At 47.9% G+C, this 10,110-nt stretch overlaps 1 protein-coding gene across 3 annotated transcripts in view; it reads right to left on the bottom strand.

The window, feature by feature from the left end:
* The window catches only part of PDS5B (PDS5, regulator of cohesion maintenance, homolog B (S. cerevisiae)), a 121,325-nt gene that overhangs the window by 7,485 nt on the left and 103,730 nt on the right, over positions 1–10,110 (bottom strand). For 2 of the 3 annotated variants that reach the window (XM_006879582.1, XM_006879583.1), the window contains exons 27-30: positions 9,841–9,960; positions 8,630–8,692; positions 7,758–7,903; positions 384–489 (exon numbers count right to left, since the gene is read on the bottom strand). In XM_006879582.1, the coding sequence (XP_006879644.1) occupies positions 384–489; positions 7,758–7,903; positions 8,630–8,692; positions 9,841–9,960 (435 nt within the window). Of the gene's footprint in view, positions 1–383; positions 490–7,753; positions 7,904–8,629; positions 8,693–9,840; positions 9,961–10,110 lie in introns of all 3 variants that reach the window. The other variant, XM_006879584.1, reaches the window with a different exon arrangement.

The following is a 10,110-nucleotide window of genomic DNA, read 5'->3' as shown; positions in this document are numbered from 1 at the left end:
CCGCTGTCCCGGAGGCCAACACACGGTCCAGGAAAACATTTCAGCAATGCCATTATAGCAGCTAACACATGGTCCGTGCAAACACCCCACCACCGCCGTCATGGAAGCTAACACACAGTCCACACAAACACCACAGCACCACGGTTGTGGAGGCTAACACAGTCCATGCAAACAACTCACCACTGCCGTTATGGATGCCAACACACAGTGTGTACACACACACACACACACACACACACCCTCGACAGCACTGTTGTGGAGGCCAACACACAGTCCACGCAAACACCTCAGCGCTGCGGTCATGGAAGCTAACACACGGTCCACACAGACACCTCCACATCACTGCTGTGGAGGCCAACACACGGTCCATGCCAAGAGCTCACCCTTCCAAGGTCAGCGTCCTCTCTCTTGTCACTCTTCTTCCCAGGCAGTGGTGAGGACATGGTGTAATCTTCATTCTCACTGTGATCCATCTCAGAACTGTCAAGCCTTTGAAGAGAGATGTTTTTCACGGTCACTATCACAAGTCATCATCATTCCCTATCCTCCCAGCTAGTTTGCTTAGACGGATTTAACGTTTATTTCTATTTAGAAAATTACTACTTTGACATGTGATGCACAAAGACAACACGCAACAGGAGAGTGGATTTTACCTAATAACCAAACCACAAACTGACTGTCATGGATTTGGTTCTGACTGATGGCGCGTGTCCATCAGTCTTCCCAAGACTGTATATATTTATAGGAGGAAGTCGCCCGCCGTTTCCCTGCAGATTAGCTGCTGGATTTAAAGTGCCAACTAAGCGTATACTGTCTTGTGTTATGTGTCAAGATTCCTGCAACTCACAGTGATACTACACACAATCACGCTGAAGCCTACTCCATTCTGAACCAGTCTCACTGACTTAGACACATCTACCCTCATGACTCCAGTCACTGTATCAATCCATGTCATCAGGGGTCTTCCTCTCCTGTGCTGTCCTTCCATCCTTCCGGGCATGATGTCCTTCTCCATGGACTGGTCATTCCTGGCCACATGCCCAAAGTACGTGAGATGGAGTGTCAGAATCCTAGCCTCCAAGAAGAAACGTCATTTCATCCTCTCCAGTATGGACCTATTTGTTCTCTTGGTGGTCCGTGATATGTTCAATACTCTTCTCCAGCACCACACTCAAAGGCCATCAATTCTTCTATCATCCTTAGTCACGGTCCAGCTCTCTGATGCACAGCAAGTAATTGTGAAGACCGTGCTAAGAGGACACACACCAAAAACTAGGTCCACAGGGTTTGTTCTTTATTATTTTGTGGGTTTTTAATATTGTTGTCTTGTGCTGTCCAATTGACTCTAATTCACAGTAACCCTGTTCACAGTGTCTCTGAAGCCAGCCCTGTCCTGAGCAAATCTCACTGCCCCTGACACACATACCCACGTTGCCTCAGTCACTGTGTCAATTTTTCTCATCCAAAGTCTTCCTCTCCTACCGTCCCTCCACTCCTCCAAGTGTCATTCTTTCTCCAAAGACTGGTCCCTCCTGGCAACATGCCCAGAGTACATAAGACAGAGCTTCAAAGTTCTTGCCTCCAGAGAGCAGCCTGGCTTCACCCTCTCCTGGACAGACATGCTAGTTCTCTTGGCAGTTCATGGTATAGTCAGTACTCTTGGCCAGCACCAAAGCTCACAGGCATCAATTCTTCACTCTCTCCAGGACAGACGTGCTAGTTCTCTTGGCAGTTCATGGTATAGTCAGTACTCTTCTCCAGCATCACAGCTCAAAAGCATCCACTCCTTGTCTGTCCTCTTTGGTCATTATCCAGCTCTTTGATGGACAGTAATCAATCGCAAAGACCATGGCCTGAAGGAACTAAAGAATAAAGTCAAGGCACGAGTTTAAGGATGTTAAGCTTAAGGATGCTACGGGCAGAACAGTGAATGATTCAAGAGCATTCAAAGCAGATGGAAGGAGTACACAGAGCCACTGCACCAAAAAGAATTGGCTGACACAGAAGAATTTCAAGAAACAACATATGAGCAAGAGGCAGTGGTGACAAAGGAGGAAGTGTAGGCTGCTCTGAAGGACTTGGCAAAAAAATAAAGCACCAGGTATTGATGGAATACCAACTGACGTATTTCAGCAAACGGATGCTGCCCTGCATGTGCTCACCAAGTTGTGTCAAGAAATCTGAAGGACAACTACTTGGCCAACTGACTGGAAGAGATCCATATTTATTCCCATTCTAAAAAAGGTGACCCAACAGAGTGTGGAAATTACTGTACAGTATCACTAATATCACACACTAGCAAAATCCTCCTGAAGATTATCCAGAAACGAATGGAACAGGACAGTGGCAGAGAACTACCAGAAATACAGGCTGGGTTTAGAAGAGGTCGTGGCACGAGGGACATTACTGTAAAAGTCAGTTGGATCTTGGCAGAAAGCAGAGAGTACCAGAAGAATGTCCATCTGTGTTTCATTGACTATGAATAGGTATTTGTGTGGGTCACAAAAAATTGTGGCTGACCTCGAGGAAAATGGGAATCTCAGAGCACTTGATCGTACTTATACAAAACCTATACTTGGACTAAGAAGAAGTCCTGAGAACAGAGCAAGGAAACACTGCATGGTTCAAAATTAAGAAATGAGTGTGTCAGGGATGCATTCCGTCCCTGTACCTTTTCAATCTGTATGCAGAACAGATCATTCAGGAAGTAGGGCTTTATGAGGAGGAGTGTGGCATCAGGACTGGAGGAAGACTCATTAACAACCTACGAGATGCAGATGACACAACCCTGCTTACTTAAGCTGAAGAAGACCTGAGGCACTTGCTGCAAAAGGTCAAGGACTGTTGTCTAAAATATGGATTGAGGCTCAACATCAAGAAAACAAAGATTCTCACCACTGGGTCAATTGGCAGGACCATTTTGGATGAAGAGGAGATTGAGGTTGTTAGCAATTACAGCTTGATCAGGTCCACAATCAACAGTCTTTTTTTTTTAAAAAAAGTTATTAGTGTGTGTGTGTGTGTGTGTGTGTGTGTGTGTGTGTACAGTCAAATCAGATCTGCCTGGTACAGAAGGAGATTGTCCCTCCTTCTCCAGCAGGGCATACAATCAATACTCTCAACACCAGCAGTTAGGAAACCAAAAGATGAATTGCATTTGAAAAATCTGAGGTCATGGACCTCTCCAGAGCCCTGAAGAGTAATGATGTCAGTCTAGATACAAAGGTGCACCTAGTCCAGGCCATGGTCTTCGGAATTCCTTGTTATGCTTCAGAAAGTTGGACAATGTCTATGGATGACAGGGAATGAATAGATGCCTTCGAGTTGTAATGCTGGAGAAGAGTCTTGAACGTGTCATGGACTGCCAAGAAAACAGTTCTGTTTTGGTATGGGAAGCCAAACTTTATACCAAATCTTATATGAAAATCCTTGTTCAGGAATTGAAGGAATTACAGATTTAGAAGTTAGGATTTCTCTAGTGGCAGATCAAGAAAATGAGCTGTTTGTTCCCTGCAGACAGGAGACAGCTAGGGTCCCCCTACAGAGGGAGTGTTACCTCCTGAGCTAGAGTTCACCTGGAGGCACTAAGGCAGTCCTTAAGGTTTATCAGATTCTTGCATTTGTGAACCCCTCCCTCCTAAGTCAAGCAGAAGGTTTTCAATAGAAAGAGCTTGGCTTCATTTGCATTGAATTCTCTTTGTGATTTACTTCCTGATAATTTTCAATAAATACACAGAGAAACATGACTTAGGGTCTTCAGTCGAGAACTGCTGGCCCCGTTTTATGCTCTCTGCTCTATCTCATTCTTGGCTGTTTGTCTCATTATTAATAATTATGAAATTATTCCATTCTTTGGGACCCTCGGTCTGCAACATCTTGGAGGTTAGGATTTTGAAGCTCCACCTCACTTAATTTAGGCATGTGGCCAGGAGAAAAGACTGGTCCTTGGAGAAGAACATCATGCTCAGAAGGGTGGATGGACAACGTGGCAGAGGGAGACCCCGGAGGAGATGGATTGACACAGTAACTGGGACAATGGGGGTCGGTGTCTCAGAACTAGTGAGACTGGCTCAGGACAGGGAAGGGTTCAGAGCTGCTGTACACAGGGTTGCTATGCACTGCAGGCGACTCAACCAATAACATTCTATGACAGGTTTGGAAGCAGGAGTGGCATCCACTTCCTAAGCAACATGCCTCCAAAAACTCTATGAACTTTGATAAATGTCCATAGTTGCAGAGGGGCTTCAGGCCTTTTGTTCACAGGGTGGCTATGAGTTGTGCTCGACTTGAAGGCAATCAACAGTATGGCCTGTATCAGGTGCATCTTAGTCTCCCGACTGGCATCGCTGTTATTCTGTACTCTATAGAGAAGTCCCTAACAACAGACTTTACAATAGATGTAATTTGCCTTTTGATTTCCTGACTGCTGATGTCAAGAGTATTAACTGTGGAACCAAGCAAGTTGAAGTTTTCAACAATCTCAATCTTTTCACCATTTATCAAAAAGCTGCCAGTAGGCCCAGTGGTGAGAATCTTTGTGTCTTGATGTTGAGCTTCAACCCATATTGAAGACTACAATCCTTGACCTTCGGCAGTAAATGCCTCATGTCATCTTCAGTTTCAGCAAGCAAGACTGTAGCATCTTCATAATGCAGATTGTTGATCAAGCTTCCTCCTTATAAAGTCCAGCCTCCTGAATGATCCGTTCTGTATAGATTGAACACATATGGAGTTAGGCTCCATCTCTGATGTACACCTTTATTGATCCTGAACAATGCAGTGTTTCCCTACTCTGTTCTGAGTACTGCTTCCTGGTCCAAGAAAAGGTTTTGCATATAGAGAAGTCATTTAAAATGAGATGAACTACTTACAAAGACAGAATGCACTCCCTTATCTCAGACAGTCTAGAGTTTCTCAGGGGGAACTCTTCACTACTTTAGGCTTATGAGAATAAGAGGGGAAAATGCAAGGAGAGAGCAGTATGTGAGGGGTTGAAGGTCACAGATGCCAAGGACACCTCAGTGCCAAAAGACAGCAAAAGGCAGAGCACATGCTTTAGACCCAGGTCCTTGACAAAGGTGGACAGCAAGAGAAGTCCAAGGAAGCCAAGCCTCTCAATGCTGGAGGACACAAGAACCTTCCTCAGACGTGACAAGGAGAAAGCTGGTCCTCAGAGCCAGCACGCTGAGTCAACATCAGGCTCTAAACTGGGCAGGAATAAGTTCTCCTTTGTTAAAGGCATGTGCATGTGGGATCTATCAGTCATTTTCTATTATAAAAGAGAGAACTAGAGACCTGAGACACACCCACCTGTGGTGTCCCTGTCACAGCAGCACCAGAGACCTGAGACCCTCATATATAGGCTCATTTCCCTTTTCTGAGAATGTCATATGTGGTTTTAAAATAATTTAAATTTTTAAAAAACTAGTCTCCAGGGTCAGTAATGCACATGAAACATGGTGTAACTATCCTAAGAGGGTAAGAATCCCTTTCCACCATCTGATCAGGACCATCATGGTCAATCTCAAAGAACGTGAGCCTCAAATTCCTGTCTACAAAACGGTAACGTAAACCACCCAGCAGGCTGGCGTGGGGAGCTTTGCTCAGCTCAGCCAAAGGACATACCTCTCTGGTAGTTCGACCTCACCAGGGCCTCTGTTGACCGTCTCCTCCCACATGATGAAGTCTTTGGAAAACCTGGAGGGTCGGCTATGGGGCAGTAAGGGAGGGCTGACTGAGAATGGAGGACTCCATGGTTACTGCCCTCAGTTTCTCCTCAAACCTTGAATTAAAACCAGCTCTTGAATTAATCCCATATAACTAGTAAGAAATTAGCTCAACAATATACAAATACAGAATATCTCCTTTAAAAAACTTACTCCTATGAGACCAAACGGACAGTGAGCAACCTCACACAAAGATGAACAGATTCCGCAGAACAGAGCAGCCAGGACCGAAGTGAGAAAACGCACAGGCTGTGGGCGGGACGACCTCGGTCGGAGTGACCCGTCTAGAAACTCCTCGATGGGAGCTGATCTCCCACGTCACCAAACACAGTAACACGCACACTGTGGAGTCCCTATCACAAAGAAATACGGAGCTCTTCCGCCAGTGGGCCCGGCAGCAGTCCTCCAAGTGTCCTGGCGTGCTGGGGAGCACACCCAGGTTGCATCGGTTAGCTGAAACGTCAGCTCCATTGATTCCTGGCACCTTCCTGTGTGCCAGCACCTTCACCTTCAGTGCAGCGGAATGTCTCAATACCGTTTTCAGACGATACTTCTTGGGCTATCTCCGTGTCAGTCAACCCTTTTAATGTGTATTCCTTTAATCTTCTCTGGATGGTTCCACGATCATGATTTTGCCATAGCACCTCTCAGTATTGCACCTTGGGGGTTGGATTTTTCTTTCTCCTTCAGTTCTTCCAGCTTGAGAAATGCCAAGTAAGTTTTTTCCTTTTGATTCTCCAATCCCAGCTCTCTGCACATTCGGTTCTAATCCTCTGCATTGTGTTCCAGACCTGCCCTCTGAAATCCTCTGTTTAGCTCTTTCATTTTAGTATCTCTTCTCTTTGTTTTGGCTTCTCGATGCCCCAGTGCAATTTTCAGGGTCCCTTCTGACAACCATCTCGGTCTTTTCTTTCTCCTCTTTTTAGTGACCTTTTGCTCTTTTCATGAACAATGTCCTTGATCTCTTCTCATGACTCCTCTGGTCGTCAATCATTAGTGTTCAATGCTTCAAGTGTACTGTTAAGATTGTTAAATTCCAGTAGGATAAACTCAAGACCCTATCTGGTTCTTGTTTCAATTTTCCTCAGCTTCAATCTGAACTTGGACATGAGTAACTGACGCTGTGTTCCACAGTCAGCACCTGACCTGGCTTGTTTTGTTTTTTTTTCTGGCCTAGTTTTGATTGCTGGTATTGGGCTTCCCCAACAATTTCTTCCACAGATGCAGCCATTCACAACACAAGCAACACTCCTGTTGGGAGCAGTCAGGAGATCTCTCCAAACTACTAGGCCATTGTCTTTTCAGTCACTTGCTACCCATCTGAGAATGACTAAAGATGACAGAATAGGGATCGATGTGTGTGGGCTGTGGTGCTGGACAGAAGTGCAGAAGAACCTACAGACCACAAAACATCAGTCAGACCTGTCCTGCACAAGGTGCAGCCGGAGGGCTCCCTGGAGGAACAGGTGAGGAAGCTTCATCTCACATACTCTGGGCATGTTTGGGAGAGGGTACTGCCAGGAGAGGGACACCATACCTGGAAGAGTCGGGGTGGTGACAGAGAGGAAGACCCTCTCTAGGTGGACGCACACACGATGACTGCAGCAATGGGCTCCAGTGGCCAGAGACTGCGAGGACGGCGCGGAATAGGACAGGGCTCAGACGGGTTGTTCAGTGGGAGTCCTACTCGACTCAGTGGCACCTACCAACAGCATGCCTGTTCCACTTGGCTGTGTCTGTGCAAGTGCCGGCCTTGGCGCAGACCCCACCTTCCTGACTGTACTGTATTCCTTCGCATGGTTGTACCCTGGATAGACCAGCTTCTTGACTGCTGGAGGCTCAACTTGGAAACTAGACCATCTGTGTCACTAACACACACCATCCAGTCACACTCAGCTTGGAGAGGGGAGAGTGACCGCCTCCTCCTCAACGCACTCACGCCATGCAGCAGCGGGGGGTGAGTGTGAGGTGCCTGGCTTTCCCCGCTCTGACGGCCCTGGGCTGGCAGTCCTGCCCGCGCTCTGCACGTACCGGCCCTTGATCCTGCCCGGGGAGCTTGGGTTTGAGCTGCTGCTGGCGTTGCTCACGGTCTCCATGCGGGAGGACTTGTTCTGAGACTGCTTGCCTGCCGAGGACAGCGGCTTGTTCACGGCTCCAAGCACATTGGTGGTTTTAGGCTGAAGCAAGACATGGGAAACCGTGTCACTAAAATGAAAAGATCCCAGCTGGCTGCCACGTAGGTCGCATCCCTGTGCACGCGTTCAGGGCGTGGGAAAGGCACCTATCCTCCAGGAGGAGAATTACCACTGCATCACAGCATTTAAAAACGGTCCTGACAGCTAACGGCCCCGTGTCTTTGTCATCTGGAGGAAAAGGCTAAGAGGCCGTGAGGACAGAAGAAATATCCAGTCAGCTACCAAAACAGACTGTCGTGTGGAAGGACATAAAGACACACCTAGGGATGTCAAGATTCTGAATTAAGACATCTAAGAATCAGGATCTCCACTCACAGAGAGGTCCCACAAGGCAGAGCAGACCGTCTCTCACGGTGCCCACGGCCGAGGTCTGAGGGGAACGGAACGGCTCAGCTTCCCCCCACGGAGCAGCTGAGGGGCCAAACGGCTGCTGGTTCTGACAGGCAGCCCAACGCTTAACGCACTGGACCAACTAGACTTCCTGAGCTTTGATGAAAGCAAAAAATTAAGTTCTTGGCTGTCAGCTCACACCTAGCCTGTAAACACTTATTACTAGTACATAAAATATACAATGCTAATTTTTTTCTTTTTAGCTTGAGAAAAACAAGTATTTTTAAAAAAACCAAAATAGAACATCATGCCAAGAAGCATACCAACACATATACTACCACATGACAAAAATCAGAAAAAGAGGTTTTCAAGACGTACTTTTCCAGGAGTGAAAAACGATTTCATTTCTGGAGGCAGGTAATTTTTGGTGTTACTGAAGTTCTACGAGCAAGAGAAAATGAAGTCATCAATTAATGTCGAGAAATTATCTATAAAGCAGTTCAAAAGTTAAGAGACAAGAGAACAGCATTTTATTCTAAAGCTCGTATTTATGGAATCAGCTGGACACATGCTGAGGGGCTGACGTACATGCAGGCAGACCTGAGCGTCACCGTGGCCCCTGGACCGTCACAGCCCCTGAGCTACAATCCCAGCAGAGAACCAGGCGCCCTGAGCCCCCAGGGAGGGCACCAAGAGTTAAGCCAACACTGGACTGTGGTCTACTACTACGTGTGCAACGTGCTGGGAATGTTGTGGAAGGTGACTAAAACACCGCACAAGTGCAGGTGGGACTGGGAAATGGCCCAGCTAGCCATTACCTTCAATTTATAAAATCAGAGGATTCACAAAACGGAGCACGCGTGCCTGAGGGAGGCCCACGCCAGTGTGAGGGATGCCCACACCAGGGTGAGATACACCCACACTGAGCTGAGGTGTTCCAATCACAGGCTGAGGTATACCTATGCCAAGCTGAGGTATGCCTGAACCACTGAGGTCACAGCCTCACTACATCTGAGGGGACCCACATCCCACTGAGCTCCAGAAAAGCCCTGCTTCAGCGCAGCAGCCCCCTCCAGGAGAGCCCTCCCGGCCATCTCGCTCCCGTCCACGAGACGGCTGGCACAGGCTCCCGTTCCCGGCTGCTGGCTGAAGCTGTTTTGTGTCTCTCTACACACCGGGCCTTCCAGAGTGAGGGAGTGAACTTAAGCCTTGAGGGGAGTGTGTTACGAATCTCTGAGAGGGACTGGGGAAAATCTCCTCACACACACCACTGAGTCTCACGGACCACTGCCTGGGGTCTCGGATCTGCTCTCTGTTCACTCTGCTGTCAATCACAGGGTACCTTTCTCAGCAGTTTCCTTCCCATTCTGGGCCAAAGGCTACCAGCCCATCCACTCTCATGACGTCTCAGGGACTGTCCTCAGGCCCAGTACAGTCCCCAGGGTGCCCTAAGCCACAGCACAGCCACGCTGTGGCCTTCTCCCACATGAAGCCACCTGGCAAGTGGACATTGTCCCTCCCTGACTCATCTCCCCACACCCAGAGCTGGGTCCTACTTGAAGGTGCACATGGAGTTCTCGAGTACCGACCTTGTCGGGCTGGGTGAAGAAGCGAGCCGGCAGGACTGGGTCTTTGGGGGATTCGAGGCTGTAGGTGGTGCTCTTGGACATGATGATGTTCATGGCCACATCGCACACGGTGTATAGTTTCTACAAGAGAAGGAGAGCAGAAGACAGGGGCCAGTCAGGCGCCTTCACCCAGTGAGACTAACGCGCTGGTGAGACTAACGCGCTGGTGTGACTAACGCGCTGGTGTGACTAACGCGCTGGTGAGACTAACGCGCTGGTGTGACTAACGCG

Source organism: Elephantulus edwardii, unplaced genomic scaffold (genome assembly GCF_000299155.1).
Source record: "Elephantulus edwardii isolate Elephantulus edwardi_28Jun2011 unplaced genomic scaffold, EleEdw1.0 scaffold00004, whole genome shotgun sequence".
NCBI classification, from domain to species: Eukaryota; Metazoa; Chordata; class Mammalia; order Macroscelidea; family Macroscelididae; genus Elephantulus; species Elephantulus edwardii.
This window is presented reverse-complemented; position numbering and strand designations above follow the sequence as displayed.